The sequence below is a fragment of the Momordica charantia genome (assembly GCF_013281855.1).
Source record: "Momordica charantia cultivar OHB3-1 chromosome 6 unlocalized genomic scaffold, Mcharantia_2.0 BLBB01000006.1, whole genome shotgun sequence".
Lineage (NCBI taxonomy): Eukaryota > Viridiplantae > Streptophyta > Magnoliopsida > Cucurbitales > Cucurbitaceae > Momordica > Momordica charantia.
In genome coordinates, this window is record NW_028275164.1 from 3,336,949 (window position 1) to 3,363,897 (window position 26,949).

The 26,949-nt window shown below is 32.1% G+C and overlaps 3 protein-coding genes across 11 annotated transcripts; 1 reads left to right on the forward strand and 2 right to left on the reverse strand.

Annotated features, from left to right (window-relative positions):
- Window positions 1-11,319: 11,319 nt before the first annotated feature.
- On the forward strand, window positions 11,320-17,542 carry LOC111006821 (oxysterol-binding protein-related protein 4C). Its single transcript, XM_022278900.2, has 7 exons — window positions 11,320-11,563; window positions 14,966-15,133; window positions 15,570-15,815; window positions 16,029-16,125; window positions 16,330-16,621; window positions 16,831-16,933; window positions 17,106-17,542. Exons 1-7 carry the CDS (start codon window positions 11,561-11,563, stop codon window positions 17,358-17,360), a joined length of 1,164 nt encoding a protein of 387 aa, XP_022134592.2. The 5' UTR covers window positions 11,320-11,560; the 3' UTR covers window positions 17,361-17,542.
- A 166-nt stretch (window positions 17,543-17,708) lies between these two features.
- On the reverse strand, window positions 17,709-20,481 carry LOC111006977 (putative aspartic protease At2g35615). The gene is made up of 2 exons (XM_022279100.2): window positions 19,845-20,481; window positions 17,709-18,986 (listed from the first exon to the last, which is right to left on the reverse strand). The coding sequence occupies exons 1-2, from the start codon at window positions 20,464-20,466 to the stop codon at window positions 18,235-18,237; spliced, it is 1,374 nt and encodes a 457-aa protein (XP_022134792.1). The 5' UTR covers window positions 20,467-20,481; the 3' UTR covers window positions 17,709-18,234.
- A 552-nt stretch (window positions 20,482-21,033) lies between these two features.
- LOC111006958 (glycosyltransferase BC10) lies at window positions 21,034-26,773 on the reverse strand. 9 transcript variants are annotated; one of them, XM_022279072.2, is made up of 12 exons: window positions 26,361-26,766; window positions 24,974-25,503; window positions 24,392-24,490; window positions 23,867-23,967; window positions 23,712-23,783; window positions 23,427-23,517; window positions 22,821-22,901; window positions 22,111-22,170; window positions 21,906-22,028; window positions 21,674-21,712; window positions 21,469-21,597; window positions 21,034-21,361 (listed from the first exon to the last, which is right to left on the reverse strand). In XM_022279072.2, exons 2-11 carry the CDS (start codon window positions 25,349-25,351, stop codon window positions 21,469-21,471), a joined length of 1,173 nt encoding a protein of 390 aa, XP_022134764.1. In that variant the 5' UTR covers window positions 25,352-25,503; window positions 26,361-26,766; the 3' UTR covers window positions 21,034-21,361. The 9 variants fall into 9 exon arrangements, 8 of the variants coding, with proteins under 8 accessions (XP_022134764.1, XP_022134765.1, XP_087981190.1 ...); XM_022279073.2 differs by having other exon boundaries at window positions 21,034-21,597; window positions 24,974-25,167; window positions 25,253-25,503; window positions 26,361-26,764; XM_088125064.1 differs by having other exon boundaries at window positions 21,034-21,597; window positions 24,434-24,490; window positions 26,361-26,770.
- Between the last annotated feature and the right edge of the window lie 176 nt (window positions 26,774-26,949).

Sequence of the window (26,949 nt, forward strand, 5' to 3'; positions counted from 1 at the left end):
CTTCTAATTTCTAGTTTCGGATAAATACAAACATTTGATAATTGCTCTTGTTTATCATTTTTCATTTCTAAAAAGTGTCAATTTTGGAAACAACAAATCAAGTAATCAGTTTCTTGTTTTCGTTTCCTGTTTTTTTCTTCAAAATATAAATAAAAATATAATTTTATCACTATTGACTTATAAAATACATAATAAAAATTTAAAATAATTATAACATAAAGTACAATTAAAAAATTTAACTTTAAAAAATTAACGTCCATATAAAAATTTAAACAGCCACCTAATTCTGTTTGTTTTTTTGAATAAAAAATGACGAACAAATAACTTGAAACAATTTTTAAATGCAACTATTTTTTTTTAATTAAGAACATGAAACGAGGAGCAAGAAACAAAAATATTATCAAATAAGACCTTAATGATTCAATCCAATCAAACTATTTTACCGATGAACTATGATCTATTAATTAGTCAAAATGGTCTGAATTCAATAAATTTATAATTTAAATCGATGAATTGACTCAATCCAACTCAACTCGTGAAGACCCGTACACAAAAATCAATCATGGTGAGCCAGCTTGACCGGAGCCGTGGGCAGCAACCAAGTGGTTCCAATTAATAATTGGTTGGGACTCATTGACTCCTTTCGTCAGAACCCAAACCCATCAATATCCAGCCTGCCAAGCTCATCTAACTCATTTATTGTAGCCACTCTCTTAATTTTTCATAAATTCAAAAAGTATTTATAAAACCGTAAAAAATAACCTGCAGTTGTTACAGTTTTGTTTTTGATTTCACCCAAAAGACTTCTTATCAATATATATAATTATGGGACTTTGTTTACACTCCTTCACTAGTCATCTGCAAGTGGTTTGATTCCGATGATGACTATTAGATTTTTTTAGTATATTATTTAATTTTTACCGTTGAAAATGTTGGATCGGTATGACAACCCTAGAGGGGGTGAATAGGGTTTAATTAACAAAATATAAACTTTTTAATAAATGGGCCCAATTTAAACAAAAATAATACACTTTTTTTGAGATGTGCAATTTTAACTAAGTAAGATAAAACACATTATAAGGCAAACAAGAGAAATTTAAAGCAAACAATCAAATTCTAAGATTAATTGTAAAAATAAATAAGAGAGAGGGTTAGAGAAATTTGACACCGGGAATTTTTATAGTGGTTCGGCACAACTCTCCTACTCCACTTCCCAAGCACCTCTTGGGTTATAAATTGTAATTCTGACTCTTTCCACGGTAGAAGTCAAACCGGTACACTACTCTTCACAAGAGCAAAGACGATCCTCTCCACGATGAGGATCACACCGTTACAATGAGTTGAAGATTTTGAAACACACACTTACAAACTCTCAAATAGAGTAAATATACAAATTTGAGCTCACAAAAATTTCAATCCTCACAACAATAAAATTTCTCTCACAAATAAGATGGAAAGAAAAAATTGAGAACTTGGAGAGATTAGCAAAATGAAAATTTTGAAGTTATGGAGGATTGAGAATAAGAGAATTGTTGTTTGATTTTGAATGAGAAGTTTAGTTTAAATAGAGGGAAGAAAATGGTGTAAAAAAATCAAGTTTAATTTAAACCATTAGATTTTAATCATTAGGAATGAAGGGTTGAGATAATTTTGAAAAAGAATTAAGTATAATATATATATAATAATGATAAAATAAAATAAAATAAATATATATAAAAAAGTGATGTGACAAGTTATTTTAATTATATATATAATATATATATATATAGAGGTGTGTTGAGAAAACGATAACTTTTCAAAAAACTTTTTTTTAATTTTTTTATTTTTTTTAAACTGACAGCATTTAATGTGAAGTGACATTTTTTTTAACAAAGTTACCAAGTAACTTTTGACTTTTTCTTTTTATTTTTAATCTTTTTTCTCAATATATATATATATATATATATATATATGACTTTTCCTTTTTATTTTTAATCTTTTTTTTTCAATATATATATATATATATATATATATATACACTTTAAAAAGAAGTTTGTCACTTGTCAGCTTACGAACTGTCCACGTCATCTTCTCGGGTATTTTTCCTTCCAATTTGTTTCGATCGTAACTTCTCCGTTTGAGCTCCGATTTGGATGATCTAACAGTCGTTGGAATCGTTGTAACGAGCTCTACACTGTGAATACTTTAAAATACACAAAATGTCAATAAATAAAATTAAGTTTGTTATCATCAAAACATTAATTAATTAATTAATTAAAATTAATTAATTTGAGATTAAGGCCAAAAAGCCAACAGAAAATTTAGATGGTGTAATTTTATGACTTATAAAAAGTTTAAGGGTTTAATTTTTACATTGAAAATTCAAAGATCTAATTTTTTCATTTATCAAAATTGAAGGGTTTAGTTTTTACAACTGAAAGTTTTAAGAGCACAATTGTAACAAATATGATACTTTAGGGGTAGTTTTTGCAATTTACCTTAAAATTTTTATTTTATTTTTATTTTTAGTTTTTCTCTAATTTATTCTCATTTTAGAATTGAAATATTAGTCTTTAATTTTCTAATCAATTTAAATGTTTTAAAATTTTCAATTTTATATTTAATTTATTAAAAGTTCTCAATTACATTCTTCCATAATCAATTTGTTAAAATTATTAAACAAAAATATTTCGATGATCAAAAAAAAAAATATATATATATATATATATATATATATATATATATAATTATGATCTTTTTAAATATATCTAGATACATGAACATGCCGCTCATATTTTTTTTACATGTTAAACATAGTAGTCTATTAGAAAATTTGACCCAAATTATTAACCGAAGTCATTCTTACAAAAAATAATTTTATGTTAACAAATTTTAATATTTATTTTTTAGATAAGGACCTAGTAGATTTAAATTGGAAATTTTAAAAGATTTAAGTAAATAAAATTAAGAAAAATTTCAAACATTAGGAGCATCCTATACATTTAACCTTCTTTTTTTTTTATCAGATTTTTGTGGGGGCGGACGAGCCTCTCAACTTGAGAAAATATTGAATATAAATAGAAATGAATAAAAAAACAAATAATTTATTTCATAAGCAAAATTCTATAATTCTTATAAAGAAGAAATTTTAATTTATTATTTCAACTTTCGTTCTTTTTGTTATATTTTTTATACAAAATTTTGTTCTGTGTCCTTTTGAACAAACTTAATTGAGAAGTATAAGTCTGTTTCATAAAATTGTGAGGGGTGTTAATAGGCTCATCAACTTTAATAAATATCCAATATTATCTCCTAATTTTTATATGGTTGGGGGCAAAAATATGATCTACCACGTGGCGACATAGGTCGAACTCCCAAGATCACTTACGGCGGAGCTCTTCAACTCATTTATGGGGAGCTCTTAAGCTCATCCACGGCTGAGCTCTTAAGCTCATTCACAACTGAGCTCTCCTAGGCTCGCTCATCTATCATCGAGCTCAGGGCCTCGAGTTGAAATGTCCGACGGTTTTGTCGAACAGTAAAGAGTGGCTCAACTGTCTTGAAACAGTCCTGCAGTAGATGGGATGGGTAATTACTCACTCATCCCCTATAAATACATCTTCATTTCACTCAACCAGGTATAAAAATCTATCTGAAGCTGAACTGGTTAGTTCGAACTCATATTAACCTGAGCTTCAAAGTTCTCTACCTATTTTTGTAGGTCTTACCTCTCCAATTTGCTCCAAATCAATTCACTAGAATAGAGTTCTTGCCGATCCTCGACACTTGACATATTTCAGCATGAACATATATAATGTGGTCTAACATGAAGTTCTTAATCTATAATTTGTACTTATAATATTTGATAATTAAGTATATTTATTGAATTAGTCTCGGTGAACAAAATTTCAAAATCTGGGTTCTAGCTAGGAATGGGATATAGACTATAGCGAGTTAAGAAAGTGTCCTATCCGAATACAGACTTGTCTTTTCCTTTTAATGCTGTGGACCCACAAAAATATTTTAAAATCCAGAAACGTACTTTAGAAATATATCTTTTTTTTGTTATTATTATTATAATTATTGTGGGGACAAACAGCAGATTCATATTACCTTTTTTTTCCTTAGACAGTTTTAGTTTTGGTAAACAATATCAATAAATATGTATTTTATTTTTAAATATAACAAAAAAATTTAAAATTTTATAAAAATAACATGATTAAAAACAAATCATGAAAAAATATCTAGAAGAACCTTTGTACTATTTAAAAAAAAAAATTTGCATCATTTTTTAAAATACAACTTTTTTTTAGTAGAATATGTAGGAGTGGGGTCTCACACGCAACTTTTTAGTTGGAAATATTTATTAATTACAGTTTTGATTTTTAAAAAATACATCTTAAATTTATACTTTTAGAATAATATATAAACATAGATGGAAAAATGACTGTAGAATTAGTAAATTCTGCCAACTACAGTAAACACTGCCTTTCTACAAGTGGCCCAGTTCTCTACTCTGTTCATGAATTAGAATGACAATGTATATCTAAATGGAGATTTTTGACTCTAATTTCAAATTTATTTGATTATCAAAACTTTTTTTTTTGTCTCGAATGTGTAAAAATATAAAATAATTATAATAATGTTAGTAAAAGTAAATAATTATTTTAATCACTGAGCAAATTTATTCATGTCAAACTCTTGACCAATCATAACGGTTCTTTTCACCTACTTTATATAAAGATAATTAAAGATGATTCTTTATAAAAGAAATGCGAACGAATACAGAATTTATAAAAGAATATAGACTACTTATATGACTTGTTTACAATTATAATAAAAAATTAAAAAGAATATTGAAAAAATTGGTCATTTATGTACGACATACACACATCAACAGAAAAAATATGCCCATCAAAGGAATATTTTCACACTGTAGGTAAAATTTTCCATTTTCATAATTATATATAAAGTTAGACAAATATGTAAATACCTTTTTATATAGGTCATCCTTTAAAGTTTATGTTGTGAGAATCCTCTGTAGTTTGGGTAAATTTTATCATCACATTTCTTTAAAATAAAATTTTATTTGAGGGTGGAAAAAAAATACATACTTTTGAAAATGTTGACTGTATTGACATTTTTTAAATATAGCAATGAGCTGGTTTTTTATATTTAGCTAATTAAGATTGTATTATAATTTAACAACTAACTAAGTTTGACCCAACAATTTAAAAATCAATTAGTAATGGAAGGAGTAGTCAACGCATATTACAAATGAAAGAAAAACAAATGGATTGTAATAAGCATATAAATTCTATCGTAAAAGCAGAAAGAATGAAAGAAAAGTGATGAAAGTTTGTCAAATGGAAGTGAGTGAACTCAATATATGTCACCGCTCTTCTTTCTGTACCTTAGAATGGGACCTAACACTCGGTTAGAGGAGTTCCGTGAGCAAGGAAAATAGTCGGTTAGCTATTAAAAAGAAGAAATGATTTTCACTCCAGAGCTAAGAGTTTTATGTCTAAGTTGGGGTTGAGAGAGTCGTCTTTTTAGTTTTTCCCCTAAGATGGTAGTTCTTTTAGGCTCAGTAATATTGATCAAATCTCATTTATGAACTGGATGCTTGTTTGAGCTTGTAGGTTCTGATACTATATCAAGATTCGTGAGATCCACTACAAACTAAATTTGTAATGAGATGAATATTCCATACTTATCAAATAAACCTTATTAGGTCTCTTCATCGGTTTTTCAATGCGGAGATCCTACAGGAACTAAATCAAAAGCTTTAAAATCATAGAGACTATATTGAAACTAAATACAAACTATAAGACTAAATAGAAAATCTCAAAATTATAGGGTCAAATTGAAATTATCCCCAAATTATATGGACCAATTTTGTAATGTAATATAGTTTTAATAAGCTTGAACCTGTGGTGCTTACGATTGGAAAAATTCTAGATTTTGTAATAACTATTTAGTACCAAAGATAATATAGCCTTTTTCCAAGTTGTCAAATAGGATTGACAAGTTGTCAAATAATTTTGGTTTCTTTTATTAGTATTATTATTATTATTATTATTAGGATTTTTTTTTTTTTTGGCAAAAGAAGATTGGCTTATTTTCAAACTGATGTGGAGCCTGGAGGGGTTGTCGGCGACGGCCCAAGTGGTCAAATGGGATGCGCTCCGGCGGCGGCGGCGGCGCCGACAAACTCTGGTAATGTGAAACAAGTTGTTCAAAAAGACAAAGCAAATGCAAATGCACGCGTAATTGGGTATTTCCATAAAAACATTTTAACTTTAGTATTTTATACCAAAGTTCACATTGGAAAACGCTTCTCTGTTTTTTTTTTCTCTCTTTTTTTAGCGATTACCGACAAATTATTTTAGTTATTGTAATAGATTTGTGTAATTAAATAACTAATTTAACGGCTTAATCCCTCACAAGTATACAAATGGAACCTAACCATACATGCTCCCAACTATATCTTCCAAATCGTCTACACTAACTATCCATCATTCTCCTCTAAAAGGAGGTTTTAGTAAATAACCAAATATAATTCTTGGGCTAAGGGTCAAGTTGGTAATTTTTAAATAAAGAGCTTTGAATACTAGAAGAAAAGCACCTATACCTAACAAACTTAAGTGAATACCATTTTATTTCTATCTTTCCACACATAACCGAGTCTCGGGTCCCAAAAGTGCATGATAAATACCACCAAAACCCAATACTGTTGAGGAAATTAAGTGAAGTACTCCAGATACAAAGTACGGAAAGGTGTCTATAACTTTCCCACCATGACCTACCCCCAACCTAGAGTAGCTAGGTGGGGAAGTAAAATTAATCCTTGTTCATACATGGGCTTCTCCGGTACGAAATGAGCCACTTCGAATTGGTTTATTGCTCCGGCTCAGAATACGATTAATCCGGCATGGGCTACATGAGCCCCCAGTAGTTTACCAGATAAATTGATAAGTTGGGCATTCCCGGCCCACCAAGTGAAATCGATGGTTTCTTGGTCACGACCAGCTAAAGCTAAAGTTCCATTAAAGAGCATTTCCACAGGTAGAACCTCCTCAGGGAATATAAGGTTTTCATGAGGCTGATCTTGAACCGCCATCCAAGCACGATTACCTTCGTTTAAGAGAATATTTTGGTATATAAAGTCTCAAATTCCGGATCTTCCGTTGCACGGATTTCCTGAGAAACAAAGTCATAGACACTATGTAGTAAATTTTTAAATTTTTAATTCTTATGTCTAATGTATCATTTAATTTAAATATGTCTAATTAATTTTGAACTTTTAATTTTGTATGTAATTGATTTTTTTAATAGAAACATGTATTAATTTTAACCACAAACTTTCAATTTCATCATATTGGTGAGTGTTGCAATCTTTCACCGTAAGTTTTAAAAAATGCAGCAGTTTTTACCAATGGTAAGTTTTCATTCGAAAGTTGTTGAAAAAAGTATTGTGTTAAATGAATTATAAAACGTAGATTTATCACGAAATTGATAGAATTTGGACAAAAATATTAGAATTTTTTTTGTTGAAATTTGTAAGTTTGGACGGTATTTAATAGTTGATTTTGTGCATTTATCGAACTTGATTTTGTGCAATGTCAAATTTTCGTTAAATTACTGATTTTTAGAAGTTTTTTAAATTATTGTTTTTTGTTAAATATAATAGGTGAATTAACATAAATTTAATAGATAGTAAAAGTTACATTAATCATCTAAATTTGAGATTTAATTTAATGAAAATAAGAGTTTAGGATGAAAATTGATACACTAGATAAATTTGTCGTAACATAAATTTGTCCTAACATAAACAAATAAAAATTTATTATTATTATTATTTTTTTTTGGCAAAATGTAACAGAAAACGTACAAGCCCAAGTGGGAAGTGTAGTACTTTAAATTTGAGTAGTTCTTATATAAATAGTACAATTGACGTTGTAGTATTAAATGCAATAGGTAGTTCTGGAAATTTTAGTTTTGTTGGAGGGTATATGCGTCAAAAACGAGTTAAATTTATTGTCCCAAAAATGTCCTCAAACGGCAACTTTTTCCTTCCTCCTTCGTTACAATCCATACCATCTCAAGGTGTCAATCAAAAGACAAAAAAGCCTAAAATATTAAATTTATATACTTCGTTTATTTCTAAAATTTTTGGCTTTGAGATGGGTGGAATAAAAGAAAGTAATATTATTTTACTTATATTTCGATTTTGCTTCATTTTTTTTTGAAAACTATTGGATATATATATATATATATGTTTTTTATAATAAGTGGGGGTGAGCATCGAACTTACAATCTGTTCATTGAAGATATATATCAATTACTGCTGAGCTATGCTTATTTTGGCAATTTATACTTACAAAAGAAAAAACTCAAGTGTCGTGAATTCAAATCTTCGTGTATGGATTAAAAAAATAATAATAAATAATTTTCTCATTAGTCACATAACGTTGATGAAAAGACATTTCTTTCTCTTTCTTTTTTTTTTAATTCTTTTTTAAAACTTATCCACTATTTTTTTTTCTTTCTTTTTCTAGACAAGTCACAAAAAGGGTTTTGTCATATATATTTTCCTTTTCTTGACAAGTCACAAAAGAGTTCATATTATATATATTTTTACATTTGAATCTGGCAAAAGATTTAGTTAGTACAAAAAATGTGTTTGGGAAAAAGTTTTCTCAACCAATTTTATTTGTGTGTAAAGGAATAATGTGGCTGATTATTTTAGTTACATGATAAATAACATAAAATTTGGCTAATTAGTTATCGGTTTGTTTATTTCATTTACTTTTTAAAAAGTAAAATCTTAAGTTGTTTAACTTTAGTTTATGTTTGATAATATTATTTTTTGTTTTTTGTTTTTTTAAATAAAGCTTAAAACAATACTTCCTTACCTTGTCTCATCATTGATTTCTCATAAATATTTTTAAAACATAAGTCAAATTTTTAAAAATTAAAAAAATAGTGTTTTGAAAACTTTATATATATATATATATATATATATAATCGAATATATTGGGAGAAAGCAAAACCTAATTTTTGAAGATAGAAAATTAAAATGGGACTGTTATCCTGCGAGAGCTTAATTGTGGATAATTTGTTTTTTAAAATTAAGTTTTATGCTATTAAAATTGTTTTGTAATCCTTTACAAAGACTTTTAAAATTTTACCACTCTTCTGAGTTTCTTTCAAATAATAAAATTGTTCTTCCTCCCAAAAATTTATATTATATATGTGGTGAATAATCATATTGTATATTTATGAGTTGATCCAAATCAAGGTTTTGAAAAGCAAACTTTAAGAAGGAAAAGTAGAAAGTTGTTGTTCGATCATGAAATCGACTAAGTTCGGATTTGCAAAGCTTGGATGAGGTGTACCAAAGTTTGAAGTATATGTAAAACAAAATTAGCATTCCGACGCTCTTGTCAGTACAAAGTTTGATCTACTATTCTAGAGACAATAGTTTCATGGTGGGATGCAGGGGTCTCTATTTTATAGAGATAAGCTCCCTATAAGGCTTCTGACAGTACTCCAACGACTCTTCGATCGTTTAGGAAATGTGGCATGTTGTCAAAGAACGTTATTTGTTGTCTTCGCGCATGCAGGTGCTCTTCAAAGTCGGCTCGTACCTGATGAAGGTTGTTCGATAGACAAAATGCAGATCAACTCAACTTCTCATCTTGCCGAGTTGTCAAGCTTGAATCAATTGGCAGGTGTGGTTGACTCTTCCTATTATTTTACAAAATACAACATTTGATACTGACACGTGACATGTGATAATTAGCGTCCAAAATTTATAATGAAAACCTTTTCTCAAACAAACCCTCGACATTTTGTTTATATTACAGTAAAGACATTTACCCTTTGTTTTATGAAAATAAATTAGGTTCAGATTGTTGTTGTTTTATCATCATTCATCAAAATAGTTTAAAAAAACAAAAACAAAAACAGAAAGTTAAATAAAAAAACATAGAGGCTAAATTAGGAAAAAAAACTTGAGAATTTTGTCATTTGTTTAAAAAATATGACCGTACTATTTCAAAAGTTTCAATAATATCATTGACCTTTCATAAATATTTTAAGAATATCTAAGAATTTAAAACGACGTGCTAATTAACATTACCTTGATTTTGAAAACTTAATCAACGTTCAAGTTAATTGCCACATCTTTATCTAGATATCACGTAAAATATCTATTGAAAATATTAACCAATGTTCGTTCAAAAATATTTGAAAAATTGTAAGGATAATATTGAAACTTTTGATAAGATGGAAGAGATATATGGTGGTATTTTTGCAACAGAGGGCAATGTTTTGGGGCATTTCTATTTTGTAATTTAGCCGAACATTTATTATCTTGAGAAAATTCTTTGTTATTATAATATTTCTATTTTATAGGGGAAATTATTATAATATTTCTAGCAAAGGTGTAAATGAGGTGATTGGGTCCATAAGTGAATTTGGTACCTAAGTAACTTGTTTTGGATCACCTTGTAGGATGTCAATTAATAATTTCGGTAGGTTAACTTACACGTTTTCATTATTTAGTCCTCAAATTTTAAAATATCTCAATTGTATACTAAATTTCAAACTATAATTATTTTTAGTCCTTGTCAATAAACACGGATTTATGAAATCAATGTTGACTTAACTAACATAAACAATAATTTCTTTTAGTTCTCGTCATAAATGTTTTTGGTATCCTTTACTTTTTTTTTTAAAAAAAAAAAGAAGAAAAACATATACATAAATTTGTACTTTTTTCCCTTTCTAAATTGGACCATAGATAGAGTAAGATCTCAAACATAATTTTTAGTTGTAAAAGAAAATGCATGGTTATTTGTTATTATTATTATTATTATCATTTCATGGAAATTACGTGATAGAGTTAATTATTTAATATAGCTAATTGATTTTGTGGCATGTTTGACAACCATTTGAAATTTAAGTTTAATTTACAAATAGGTCTTCTTTGGGAACTACTTCCAAATATATATTTTTTTTAATTAAAATTTCCATAGCAGGCATTTAATTCCTCCAACCACTTTCCATGTATTTTGTTCTTTAGTTTTTGAAAATTCGGTGACATTTTTTCAAAATTGTTTTCTTAAAAGTAAATAAACATAACTAAAAAAAAGAACAAAAATGTAAACATAAAATCATGATCAAGTGGGCCCCACTAAAATAAATAACTTGTTCACAACAATCAAAATAAAAAAATTGCATATTATTTTCCTTAACATTATTGTTATTATTATTATTTAAATTGCTGTGGTAATAAATAGTATAAAATGGCAAGGCATTGGCAACCACCACCGGGCATTGTTCTGTACGTCCCATTGGCCAATCCCTTTAAATTGCCAAAATTCTTATTCTCTCTCTCTCTCTCTCTCTTTTTTCTCTCGATTCCTAATTCTAATTCACTTTCCACATAAACAAACTCAACTCCTTTTTTCCGAGTTCTCTTCCTCCTCTTTCGTCTCGCAGAGATTCCTCAGTCGCCTCTCTTCTCCGGCTCCGGCAACTCCTCCGGCACCGCTGCTCACCGATTCCGCATATGGTATGTTCCTCTTTCTCTCTCTCTAGCGTTTAATTAAGATTTTTCTGTTTCGATTAATCTTAATTTCGCTGTTTTATCAAATCCACCTCCAATCGCTCCCTGTATTTCGCGGTTTTCCGGCCGGTTTACTCCGGAATCTCGGATTTGTCGTCAATTAATTAAATATTGGCGATTATCGGTCCCTTGATTGAACCGCCGTCTTTGGCGGCATTGGGGAGTTCACGCGGCCGGCCAGCTACTTTTCCCCCTTTTTGCGTTATTAAAATATTATCGAACTTTTGAATTTAGGGTTTTAAATTTTAATTGCTTAACTTTGACGTTCGTTTCGTTTTTTTTTTTGGATTATTTTCCCCTTTTTTATGTGCTTTCTTTTTAATTTTTAGACTTAGTGCGAAGCTCATCGTTAGCTTTATAATTAAATTTTTGTAGCCTTATTTAGTAAAAATCGTTCATAGCCGATACCATTACATATACTTAATTATGGTTTAAGTTATGAATATCCGCTAACATGAACTAAGCTTAGTTTAATTGTAATTAACATATATCTCTGACTAAAAAGTCATGAGTTAAAATCTTAACCTCCTTAACTATTGTATTTAAGAGAAAAAGAAAAGTTATAAATATCTAAAGCATTTCCCTCGAATTGATATAAATAAATTTTAATGAAAATTAAAAGACTCGTAACAATTATAACATATGAATAATATTTAGATCTTTATCAATTAGTATCCATCCATCTTTGTGGGAACTATAAAGAGTTGACAATTTTAAGAAATAAAAATATATTATTTTTGTATTTCTCTATCCAACTTTCAAAAATTTAACTATGGTCCTAAAAGATGGATGGGTAAGAACAAAAATTGGGAACTTAAATTGATGCTAAAAAAAAAAAACTTCTAATTACACTATATGTTTAGGAGGGAGATGCTGGACTTATGGTCTTAGTAAGTATAAAGTTTTATTACGAAGTATAAAGTTAAAAAGCCTTGAGTTCGTATAATATGATTCTTCGAATAAAAAGTGTAATTTGTGTTTGTTTTGAATAAGGTAAAAAAATAGGTGAGGGAACTCGAACCTCCTACTTCTAAGTAATGTCTTAGGCCAATCGAATTTGATTAGTAAATAGAGAATAACATAAAATTTCCATTGAAAAAAGAAAAGTATAAAGACAAGTTTTATAGGTTTGAGTTTATAGAATGAAATAAACGAATCCTAAGTTCGAGATAAAAAATCTCGAGCTTCTAATTAATGAACAAAAAAATTTCAGTACTAAAAATCTGGAATAGATCCTACGTATATAATAGGTTTTTAAAAAATAAATAAATAACCACTAGTTATTGCTCATGATCCATTGGATCTGACTGGTCATGGTTGAATTTAGAAAATACTAAAGACACCCACTCTCTTGCACAATGTACTAGCCGTTCTGCAACCCACGTGGCCTGCCTTAACGCAAGAACGAAAAAAAAAAAACGTTTCGAAATCCATTTATTTGATGCCACGTGGACACACCTTTTCAATTATATTCACTATTTTATTTTTAGTATATATTTTTTTAAATTATGTTTGTTTGCTATTTATTTTTTTGTATGTTTTTTATTTATTGTTTTAAAAATATATTTAAAATTTCAATAACAAAACAGAAAAAATGTTCATAAACTTAATTTTCATTTCTTAAATTACCACGAAATTGGGGTAACATGAAATCTAAAAGGAATAATAGAATTTTTATTTTATAAAAAGTTTATTCCCTTTAAATTGTTTGTAGAGAAGGAGACAAATTATTACCTTTATTTTTATTATTTTTTTTCGAATAATCTTAAATGAATCTTGGTAGGTCATGATAGTGACGTTATTTGACAAAATAAACACTTGATTTTAGAGTATAGAATGTTTTGAACTATTCAACGTCGTTGAGTTTTTGGGAACTTAGAATTGACATCTTAGCATGCATTATTACACATCTAGATGAAATCTTATTTTAAAACGATTAAAATGTTAGTTCTTAGTTTTTTAATAATTAAGCTTCTTTGCTATAACAAATTCTTTAACCAAAATTTTACTTGTAAAAAAATATTTTTGAAATTTTAGTCAAATTATATATTAAAAAAAAAACTTTCTGAAAACTATATATTTATTCATTTAGCTTTAAAATTTTTGTTAAAGTTTTACAATATTTTCAAAAGTAGGTTACAATACAATAAACAGCTACTATGTAGGGCTTATATGAGCACAATTTTTTAAACTAAGAGAGTACTTTGCAAAGGAACAACCCAATAATTAAAAGTTGTTGACTACTTTTGCGTTCAATATTATTTATTTTTTCTATATATATACATTAAATACTTTATCTTTTCTAGCTTTTTGTTAAAAAAAATGCTACATTTTATCTACAGTTACACGTATTCATCAACCTTAATTAATGACCTCTTTGTATATCTACTATAGCTATTTTTATTTGTATATTTTCATCGTATAATATTTCAATTATGAATTTAGTGATGAAAAATATTTGTCTTAGTAGATAGGGGGACCAAGTCAACTGTTTGACTAGAGAAAAACATTATCTACATGGATAATTTCCTTTTCATTTTCTCTATATAGAATAAAACAATAAACGGGTTTATATCTGGATAACTTTATTGGTATGCTTCCATTAGTTTGAATAGTGAAGTGTGTGGGGCAATTCTTAATTACTCTAAGTTGAACTAAATGTTGGATAAGGACCCAAAGGTATCCCAACTAAGGAGTTATTATCTATATCTGAAATGCTGCCACATGGGCATGTCTATTTCAGATAATTAATGCCTCAGCGTCGGATGTGGTTGTCTGGTTTATTTGAAAAATTGTACTAAGAAACTACCATACTTCTTTTATTCAAACTATAGTTTTACTTTTAAAAATAATATTTGATATCAGTAAACTACACATTATTTTTAAAAACAAATTTTCCATTTTCATATATTTTGTTTTGATTCTTAAATTGTGTATATAAAAAGTTATTTCATCCTCATTTTTACCATACGAGGCTTTGTACACTTTTTGTAGGTGATATCTATTAATTTAGCGACAAAATTTAGGTGGACTATTTTAATGACAGGTGGTTGGTATTGTATAAATTCTAAGAATATATTGTTAAAAAAAAAATTCAATGAAGAACTGATTACATAATTTAAAAAAGGATGAAATAAGAGAATATCACATGGGACTTTAATATCTCCTACGTATTGATGGAGCCTCCATCAAAGTTCTAAACTACCCATTTGTCAACGGTCAAAGTAGCCGAGCCGCACGTGAGAAATGCTTTTCTTTTTCTTAAGGGCGTGGACTACGACGCGCCTACTACCCGCGCGTGGGATTAGGAAATTTTGGTCTGATAAAATACTCTGCCAAATTTAATAGGGTGCGGGAGAGGACACGGAAAGGGAGGTGAGGCGAATTACTCTAACGAAGCCTGTGTCTTTGGAGGGGGGATCCGATGCGGCCGATTACAGGGCTCCCAACTTGCTCCAACGAATCCTCAGCCTCTTTAAAGATGTACGGCCAGGATCGGATCTATCTCACCTTAAGGTAACTAATTTTCTCTCTTCAAGTTTTCGTATTTGTTCAATTAATTTCGTCATCAGACTGTTTTTTTTAATAAATAATATCTGTTACATTTTTTTTCTCTCAAAATAATTTAAAAAATCCATTAAATATAACAAATATTAATTAAATGTTAACACTAATGCTCCAAAAAAAAAAAAAAATTGTTAAACACTAATGCTATCTCAAGTATTTGACAAAGTTTGGATAATTTTACAAACACGGTTTCATAAATGATGAGTAAAAAACACATTTCTATCTTTAATTTTTTTTTTCTCTATAATGAGTTCGTAATCACATTAAACAATGTGCTTAGTTTTTACAAACTATTACTTAACTTAAATCATGAAAATTTAAGGGTTGTTACATATATAAACAAATGAAAGCATGAGTTTTACTGATAAAAGTGTAAAAATTTCAGGTGCCCCCACAGTTCAACATGCCAAAATCACAACTTCAATGTTATGGAGAATCTGTGTATTGCTTCAGTGAGGACATGTTAAGCAAATGCAACCGTGGGAAGAATCCATTAGACAGATTTGTGGCTGTGGTAGCATGGAACATATCTAACATTCGCCCTCTCACTTTTGGTATTTCTCCTTTCAACCCAATTCTCGGGGAGACTCATCATGCTTCAGCAGGCTCCCTAAACGTTCTACTCGAGCAGGTTCCTCATACTTATCCATATCTTCTCTCGAAAAAGTTTTCTATACTACCGTTGTATGACTATTACTCCTATTCATTGTCAGTCTCGTCAGCATGATTTCATTTAAGAATGATGTGAGATCAGTGTGAATGGAGGGAATGTATACAATGGGAGTACTAGAAATCTTCCCCTTACCCTCTTTGTACTGACTCTTTGTTCGGAAATTCGAGGCAGATTTCACATCATCCACCAGTGAGTGCCCTCCATGCTACTGACGAAAAGGAAAACCTTGAAATGATATGGTGTCAGGAGCCTGTGGCCAAGTTCTATGGTACCTAAAATCTCCACTTATCTTGATATAATAGATTATCAGTATTAGTGGAAAATGTAAATTAGCAGTTCAGAATGCCTTGTCTTAGCATAATGGATTAATCTGTCAGTTGGTCCAAACAAAATATTTGAGTAACAATCAGGCTGAGAGTATAAATATGAATCCAAGGAAATCAGCACCACTTATATCGTATAAATTTTGTAGGTACATCGGTGGAGGTGGAAGTAAGAGGCAAGAGAGAGCTGAGACTTCCAAATCATGGAGAAACTTATGTTATGAATGCTCCAAATCTCATGTTCAAATTTCTTCCAACACCTGGGGCTGAATGGAGTGGTAATATCAGAATCGCGTGCCAAGACAGCAGTCTCGAAGCCGATTTACGCTGCAAAGGTCTTTCTTTCTTTGGTCTAAGAGGAAGTGCCAGATCAATCAAAGGAAAGATTTTCGATACCTCGTCCTCGAAACCTCTTTACGAGATTGATGGTCAATGGGACAGGTAATCTAACATTCTACTGCTAAATATCGTTTTAACATCTCAGTTTGGAATCATCACTAGTTTGCTATTCTCTGAGATTTCACATCTTTGGAAGTTTATGCTTTAACCAAAGAAAGTCCTCTGTTCTCTTCTTATGCACTATACTCTTTCATCACCAAACTGTTCTAACCAACTAATTTCCTCTAATGTTCGTCCAATTCATATCACAGAATCGTCACAATGAAGAACGTCCAGAGCGGAGAAGCCACGGTCATATACAATGCAAAAGAAAACATTTGGAGGCTGAGAACTCCTACAGTTCAAGATCCAAGGGTATCATATTTGCCACAATCAACTTTCTTAGCCTTAACTCTCTAAGCTTGTTCAAGTTCTTAAATAATCAAACACATGACTTGAACCATTAAGCAAAATATGCGAATCAGTCAGTATATATACATATATGAAATTGGTGAGTTGAAGAACATCTTCCTCTAATGTTGAACAGGGTGTGTGGGAAAGTGAATCAGCAGTTGTGTGGAGTGAGGTGAGCCAAGGAATTGTGAACAAGGACTGGGAAGCAGCAAGAAAAGCAAAGAGAGCCATGGAGGAGAAACAAAGGGAGGTTGCAAGAGAAATGGCATCCAAAGGTGAGACTTGGGTTCCTAAGCACTTTACTTTTTCTCATACCAAAGAAGGTGGGTGGGACTGCACACCCATCCAAAAAACTGTCCCACCAGCTCCCATTTTTGTGCCCAAATGAACATATTCCTAATCCTTCCCCACTAAATTTTTTGTACAATAACACAACATCATGTTGTAATGTAACTATTTATTATTAAGGAGTCATAGATTTGATAAAAGGCTAGCTGATTCCTAATGTTTTGGGTGATACTGTTTAAAAAGTTCCAATTTAGTTCTCAATGCTTGCACATTTTTCAATTATATCATTTCTAAAATTGGTTGATGATAAACTTACACGACAAAATACTTAGTGAGACAAGAGTTTCTAATTTTTCATCTGAATATCTGGTAAACATTATCACTTTCATTCTTATTAAGTAATCTAACCAACTTAATAGCATCGTACCATACAAACTTGTAATCAATCGATTTTAATAAGAAAGATATAATTGAGAAATGTGATAGAAGCATACGCTTCTATATAAAATGTTGATACATATATATATATATTATATATAAAGTGTAGCAACCTATCCAAGTTTATAGAGTCATGTCATAGAGCGAGGAATATCTCGAGTCTCATATAAGACAATTGTTGCGCTACATAGAAACACCTTCTTGTTATATGATGTACTCGTGACGTTTTGGCAGGATATAGTTTCATTTTGACCAATAACCAAACCAGACTCAATGTACACCTACATTCTGCATCTTGCTATTCTAACCCCGTTCTAGCCAACGGGTTGCTCTCCGAGCCTCTCTTACCCTCTTTCTACTATATACCTCTTGATAAGAATCTTAAAACATAAGATACTAAACTGACTTTTTAAACCATAGGTACTAAATTTGAAAAACATATATTTGATTTTGGGCATTGATGAAATATGAAGTTTGTGAACACCAGCCCTCAACTGAACATTCTGAACCAACTTTGTAAAGCTGCAGCAACGAAGTTAGTCGCCAAGAAGCTGACAATCAATCCTACGGAAGAAAACCTTCATCTGTTCAAGATCAAAACCCACATTATAGTTCTGTTGAGCCAAAACCCCAATCACAGACAGATTCATCATCTCGGAATTGCTCGGCAAAACCGCCAAACAGAACCGATCCCCACCGTGCTGCCGGAACAAACTCCCAGACTCCAGCACCAAATCGGCGCCGCCGGCGAAATGGAACGTCACCGGCGGCAGCCCAACAAGATCTCGACCCACAACTCCCTTGTAACACAGCCCCTCGAATTTCCTCCTCGTCGGGATGCGCTCCAAAACCCCCTTCATGAGATCCGCAATCTCGTCGAAAAGAAGCTCAAATCCGCCATTGGTGAGCTTGGTGTACGTCATTCCAGAGTCGATGAGAACGCCGCCTCTGCCGTCTGAAGTCATTTGGAAGGCATTTGGGTCGATTTTGAGCCTCTTGGATCCAACGCTGATGCCCTCCAGAGAGACGTAGTAATGGCCGAAGATGATTTGAAGAGGGGTGGAGTCGCCTTCGATGAAAGCGCCGTGGCCCAGAAAAAGGTGGTTGTGGGCGTAGAGAGGATCGGTGATGTCGCCGATGCAATACGAGAATTTGTTGCCGAGTTGAGTGGCCATTGTTATGTGGGGATAGCCGCCGAGCCCAAAGACGCCATTGTAGGTGTCGTCTCTGTTGGTTTTGGTGTTCATATGGCCACACCCGAATGTTAAATTCGCCTTTCTGATTTTACCTGCACAGTGAACATAACACAACAAAAGTTTCACACATTTTTATTTTAACCGATCAGTGGACGAAGGTTCAGATTTCAACTCCACCTTTGTTAAATTAAGGAAAAAAAAAATAGAAAGTCTCAAGAATAACGGTGCCCAGGTACCCAAATAAATTAATTAAATGGTATGATAGGTAGGTTCTGAACATAACCCTCTTTTTTTCTTTTTGTTTTACTCGAAAGGTCTCGTACCCTCCATTTTTTAGGACTTTGTTTGCACTCTTCGCAACTCAACGTCAGTTTAGCTCAGTTTTCGGTTTATGTTTGACATTTTAGTATATAGGTCACCATTCAAAATGATTTCGAAATACCAAAAGGGTCGATGATTAGGACTATTATTTTTTCTAGTTAAATTTAGGTTTAAATATTACTTTAGTGTTGGTAAGCATTTTTAAAATGCTCATGTTTTTTCTTCTTTAGAAATCGTCCTAACTCAATAAATAAGTAATATATATATATATATATACACACACATACATATATATACAAGTGACAAGGTGCTCAGGCTTCTGCCTATTACTATGAATTTTTCCCCTTTTTTCTTTTTGGCCATTGGTATATGGCATGATTAAAATAAGAGAATCCATTCATGTCACTAAAATATTTCTATTCTATGATGACCCAAACAACTTTATGGGCTAGACACAAAGTTTTACTTAGTTGAACCACCAACTCAACCCAGTTGGTTAAGGTTCTGTGACAATCTCAAGAAATTGCATTTGAAAATACTTTCTACTATTTGTCATGTTGAATAGCTTTTCTTCGTCTTCAAGGAAAAAAAAACCAAATTATTCATTAATTTTTTGGGTTGAAGTGTACCTTCATCGGGTGTCTCAAAGAGAAGTGATTCCTTAGCAAGAATTCCTTCTGAAGTATCTCCTCCAAGGTACCTCAATTTGTACTCAGCTTGATGAAAGTCATTGCATTTGTAGCCACGAACGTAGTTATGGCCAGGAAAGTCACAGTCCAATATTTTGAAGCTCCATGACTTTAGAGGATCAAACCATGACCCAGATTGCCTAAAACAGTTGACACAAGGCAAACATTGCACCCACAAGAGGGAGCTACCGGTGTCGACCACCGCAAGCTGCGTCACGGGTGGCTGACCGATTGAGAAATTAACGAGAAATCCACTACCTTGATTGAAAGGGATGAGGTTTGCTCGAGCCTCATTGCCACCAACAGAGTTCAATTCTTTAATCTTGGATTCGAGATAAGCAAAGCGTTCGGTTGAACTTGTCTCCTCTCTCTTTGAGCGATCTTCGACTGTTTCATTTGGGTCGTAGAGTGGATGTAGATAAGAGTTGCGATGGATGAGCTTAGTCACCAAACGTGAAGGCTTCGTCGTCACGTCGGTGGACGAGATTACGGCTGTGGACAAATAAAATGCGGAGGTTAGGAAAGGAAGAAGATGATGCAGAGAGAGCAACAGAGTCACCATGTAGAAGCTGATGTTTGGCAAAGAATAGAACCATGTTGATTTCTCAAACACTTGTATGCATAATAAATATCATGTAAAAGACATGTAGAACCAGAAAGACAAGCAGGTAAAGATAGGGGGAGAAATATTAAGGTATCAGTTCATAAGAAGGGCATGTGCTAAGTAAGAAATTCAGAGATATGGAGAGAAATGGAAGATGAAGATTATAGAAACTGTTTCCCATATGAAATGTGAATGTCTATAATATAAGCATCAGATGAATCCTGAAGATATTTAGAGCCCAGAGCGGAAAATGCTGCATAAAATTAAAAACTTACCAGACAAGACTCACATAATGATAGTTGACTTTGCAGGTAAAACGAATCTGTCGTCTCTGAAAGTGCCCAGTGAACCCGAAAGTCGGTTTTGAATGAACCTAGAAGCAGAGCAGGAAAACTTTCTGGCAACCTCAAGTTAACAGACGAAATGATGCAATTAGTCCATTTCCAAACTTTTTGAGATAGAGAAACAGACCTGTGTATCCATCCTATTTGCAGAGCTTTATGATTGAATTGCCGCACAGAAATATGGAACTCAAAAGTCAAAAGACAGTATATTTATAAAAAGTTGCAAGATGCAAATTCAGAACCTCATGTTTACAAAATATTTCTACAAGATCTATGGATATATTCTTCTCCAAAATCGTTTGTTCTAAAAGTAACAAAAGAAAAAGCCTCAAAAAAGGAAAGTAAAAAAGAAATATAGATGATATATCGCTCATCCCCGAGGAAGCAACACCAACTTGTTAGCTTCCTTCCTATCTGAGGATCACCATAGGCACTCAGCAAGCAGCTCGATGCACTCAAGAATTGTGGTCGGTCACATTAAATCCTCCCCAAGGCCAGGAATTTACAACCTTGAACGGAATATAAAGACCAGATAGAACAAAGGCTCGGAAGTTATTGATGCAGCCAAAGAATCTGAAACTTTACTTTGAAATAAAAACAAACATAAAAACCTAACTCAAATTGTTGTATAGTTGGAGAAAAGATACAGCAACTTATCCAGAGCCTGGGGATAGACTTTTCTTGCAAATAGGTAACATGGCCTCTGCAAACCATTCCACAAGCATGGCCACTTTTGTACTTCCTTCTGTTGAGGCCCCAGAAAACAACCATTAGATCAAGACATCGACAAAGCTTCAATTCTAATAACCAAAAAAGCATACCTTCTCGTCACTTGTTACATGCACGCTCACATCAATTGACTGGAAAGATAGCACCATGAAAACTAATCAGCATCCACAATACTTTTCCTCTTTAAATCACCTAACCATATAGTAGGGCTATAGCACAAGGGCGAGTAGAAGATAAACTGAAACTGATAAGGAAAGCTAATATTCTGGAGCTTCACTAATGAAAACCGGAAAGTGAATATATTGTATTATAAAGAAATCATACTGTAATCTTCTGTAAAAGCTCATAGGTAATGTCCTCTGCTCTATACGATTTTGGATGCCACTTTCTTTCAGACCAATCAACATGTGTTACTGACCAATTTGCTATTCCAGTAGGATCAATCATCTAAAGGATGTAAAAAGGGGAACTTTTTAGCAAGAAAAACTGGAAATTCTCTGTGGTAAGATGCGTTTGGAGAAGCTCTTACATTGAAAAAGGTTGGCAAGTAGTGCTCATCAGCTATGCAATTGTGCCCTTCTAGACCTGGCTGTGGATGGGAATATACATATCAATACACAGTTGTAAGTAACCACATGGGCAGAGGATCTATCATAATTGACTATTAATGATGATCATTGATCAATTACACGAGAGAAAGAGAGAAGATGAAAACTGCAGAGATTTAAAAGGGCAAGAACTTGACACAAAAATGAAAAATGGTTAAACATATAAAAACTAACAAAAAATCTCAACCAATAAATGGTTTTCAGTAGGATAAGTGTTTGCAGACTTGTGAGCACTCAGAAAGGGATTGACATGAGTGCACCAGGACATATCAATGAGATGAAAGAGAGAATAAAAAAGATTATCAAATTGTACTCCTAATACAGATCAAACCCAAAGAAAATAGAGTATATATGATTCGATCCAGATATGAAGTTTGGTTAGGAGGAATCATGTATGCATACTTGTGAGCAATTAGCAAATATAATCAAACGAAAACTTTCCCAGCATGTACAAGAACATGATGAGTCTAAACATTTCAACTCATCTTGCTTGTGTGTGTGTGTGAGAGAGAGAGAGAGAGAGCATTATAATATACCACTAAGATGTAAAAAAGAAGTGTAAAAGAAAACCACACAGATTTAAGTTTCCTAATTTTGCAACAGAAATACAAACACATAATTTTACAATCACCTGGCAGTAATCACGAAATTTTGAGTAATAAAGATTGTCAGCCATTACTATTATAGCATGCTGCCGTTTCAACGTGAACCACTGCATAAATAAAGAAAATTGAGCTTAAATTTTCAAGCTATTTCATTAATTATCACATATGCACATAGAAGAAATATCTCAATCTCAAATCTACGCCTTAAAGTCAAAGATGCTGACGAAATAGACAGATGTATGAACCAATGTATCCTTAGGTCTATCCAATCAGGCAGCAACTATTTGAAATATGACTTCAAAAACCCAAGTAATAAAAGGAATAAAGAAAGAAAATAAGATAGGATCGATCAAAGAATTAAAAAATTTTAAGGTTTGCAACATTTCAAATGACTAAAAATAATCAAGAGAAAACTGAAATGTTTAAATGGTTAAACCGGCAATCCAGACAAGCACAGAAATCAAAGATTGTACCAGAATACACAAGTATTTCCATCAGTGTATAAAAGGATTCTTCCAAGAAAATAAAAATTAAGTAGCAGCATGGAACAAATCAAATCTGTGGAAAGTCGGATGAATCAACGCAATTTTCAGAGAGTTTATAAATTGTAATATTTCTCACATGATTTGTACCTGAGCACCTTTTCTAAAGTGTTTCTTCTCCACTTCTGGTAACATGTGCTCTGAATACCTGCCATTTCCATGTGGACCAGGATCCTGAAAGCTGAGAGAAAATTTTGAACCTATTAGAAATATTCTACAAACAACTCAAAAGTCTTGCAATCTGATAAGTGACCAGCTGCTAGAAGTCGGGCGTGTGCGTGTAATTTCTCAAAAGGAAGTTGGGAGTCATAGCTGTTCCACGTAAGTCATAATAAAATGGACACATGGAGATCAAGCATGAAGGGATATACTCACCAGTCTACAAAACTTATGTTTGAATGCATCAGATACTTGTAGATATAGTCAAAACTATACAAAGGTACACAACTGCAGAATAAAAGGATATTAAAGTTAAGGATAAGAATGTAATAACAACTCATATAAAGGAAAAAACGTTTGATATCAGTCACCTATCAGAAAGTAAAACAAAATGGTGATTATCTGGATCTTGAAGAGCATTTGCCAACAATCTTTTTTCGGCATCAACCATGGTAATTTTACCCCACACCACCTGCAATAACCGTCAATTGCATGTCCGCTTATTTACATTCTCATAAGGAAGGGGCTTCAGAAAAAGGATAATGTGCATGTCACAATAAAATAGAACTGAAGTACACTTTACCTCATTTCATGACTCTTCCAAAGAATACAATTACTCTATTTTTTCTTTGAAAATATTATGAAGAAATTGACGTGTTAGAATCTTAGAATCAAAATTATATTTTGAAAAGGTGTATTCATTCCCATAAGGGGAGGGAGGGGGAAAAAAGGAAGGGCATCCTATCAACACAGTAAACAAGGCACATAAGAATGATCCATATGACAGGAGCAAAATTTGCCATCAGGCAAGCATATGCAGAGACATTGGGGATTTCATTCTAACGCCAAATAGAATAATAGCTCTCTATTAGTTTTTTAAGCATAATTTAAGGCACCTGATCACTATGAATATCCCGATTCAAGAAGTGGCTACTGACATGAGTTGGTTTCTCCTTAGATGCATGGACATAAACAGTGAATTTGCCCTCATGACCCTGCCAAGAGACATGAATGAGTTTCTGGTAAAAAACAGTTTGTGGATAACATTTATAGGAGCTATGGATTTACAATATAAAGAATAACAAGTCAATGTCAAAACAACTGACTTCCCTTCATTCAAACATATTTCGTTCTTTATGTGTTCCAAGGCTTGATAGACATCAAATATCTGTGGCTTATGAAACTAATTAAAAGAAAATAGTTTTTTAGTATGCTGTGCATGTAAATAATTGATTATTTCTGTCAAAAGTCAGTATCACATCAAATTAAACATGATTCTGTCGCAGCTACCACTAGGCTATGTAATATACCATAAACCTAAGAAGAGAGAAAGGACTGAGAGTATGGTATGATGAATTCTTCTCTTCCAAACATGAGATTGCAAAATCTTGAGAGTGAAAAAGCAACATAGAAACATATCAAGTTATTGAAACACAAGAGTAAGAAACAGCTAAGATAAGAACAAAACAAAAACCTACATTGAAAAACTTATCCCACAGCTTCTCAAACGGCAAAGACCCTGGAGTCATAAACATAAATGCTATCTTTGTAGATTTGGATGGTGCAATAGGTGAATTCAAAATTTCTTGAATAACAACATGAGAAGCAATCTCTTCATCAGTAAGTTCTCTTGCAGGAGCAGGCGGAAGCCAGTCGGTAATGGCCTTACAACCTTTAGAAGAAAAAATGTAACAGGCACTATTACTTTGAGGTGGATACATGTATGCACAGATAAGGAAGACAATGATGAAGGAGACCAAGATGATGATCCACAGAGGCTTCTTCATATGAGGGCGATGTCGAGGCCCAGGCAAAATCTGCAAATCGCCAGGACACCATGCCTGAGTTGTCTTCATCTTCAACAAAATGTACTGCAGTCTGCAGCTATATTTCTAATTGATTTGCACCATGATTGCTATCTACCAATATGCGCTTCTTAAATGAGAGAATTGCATGTCAAAAGTCTACCAGAGAGCAGAGAATCTGCAAATTGACTGATGAAGGAAACCTACAATTTAATAGCATATACAGAACCAGGTAATAAGTTAAATAATTGTCCGACTAGCTTACACGGAAAAGGTAAAGCTCCAAATGATTATAGAACTCAAAATTATCATAATTCATTCCAGGGTAAAAACCTAATAAAAAGTACACAAGGCCTAAGCCCAGTACACTGATAGAAACTTTTACAATAAGCATGTTCGTTAGAAATATCAATTAGCCTCAAAGGTTGCTTAATATCTTCTATTTTTTGTGAACGACAAATTACTTCCCAACAATTTTCCCTAATAAACAGAACATAAAGCACATAAATTTTCAATAATACCAAACATCGTTGCTCTGCAACAAGACTCTCTAAAAGCAGTCAAAGAATTCACGGGTAAGATAACTATACATGATAAGAAGAATAGTACATTCAATGCTCTGAAGCATTCCAACAACTAAAACCAATCTACACGCCCAACGTCACTCGAGTAATCTACAGTTCCACACAAAAGTCAAACCAACCCAAAACTATAGCTTAAAGCTAGACCTACCCGCACCTCCAAATGACAGAAATAATAATAATAATAATAATAATAATAACAACACGATATGAATTCAAATCGAAGACGCAAACACACCAGTGCGAGTAGTCAATACACGGGAGAAAAAGAATCACAATAACAATTAAAGAAGAGAAAATGTACAGGATAGATTCCTCTCCGAGAAAACTATGCAGCAATCCGACAAACCAAAACTACGAGTCACCAAATGAACATATAGAAACAGAAAACGGAATCGGAATCGGAATCCAAACACTCAATTCAGTAATCAAAAACCAAATGAAAAAAAAAATGGAATGAGCTAACAAATCATACGCACGTAACGATCTCGAGGCGACGAAACAAACATCCGGAGCCACGAACCGACGGTTCACTATTACAGCTTCCCCCCGTCCACTTCCAAGATCCAAATCATGAAAAAGAAAAGGATAAAAAGCAATCACGCATTCATATAACCCCGCTGAAATGAATAGAATTCAATAACTTGTGTTGTAAAGTCTTCGATTTCCATTTGCATGTCAGAAACGCTTCGTTGTCTCTCTCAAAAGGAGGGAAAGAAAATGTCGGAGAGCCGTGGACGGAGCAGTCGTAGGATTGGCGTTCCAGTTTCAAATGAACAGAATTTTGTCACAGAACGACGTTTTAATTCACTATATAATATTATAATAATAATATATAATCATATGAACACATTATAATAATTAAAAAAAATCATATGAACACAAAACTAAACAATTTTCTCCTTCAACAAAAAAAAAAGGAAAGAAAAAAGAATTCAGCTTTTGGACGAAACTAGCCCCACTCTCAGCGCGTCATTTATTCAAATGGAAAGTTTTGTAATCATAATTAAAATATTTGCGATGATTAAATGTATAATAGAGGGCTATACGATAAACTAAAGTGATTAA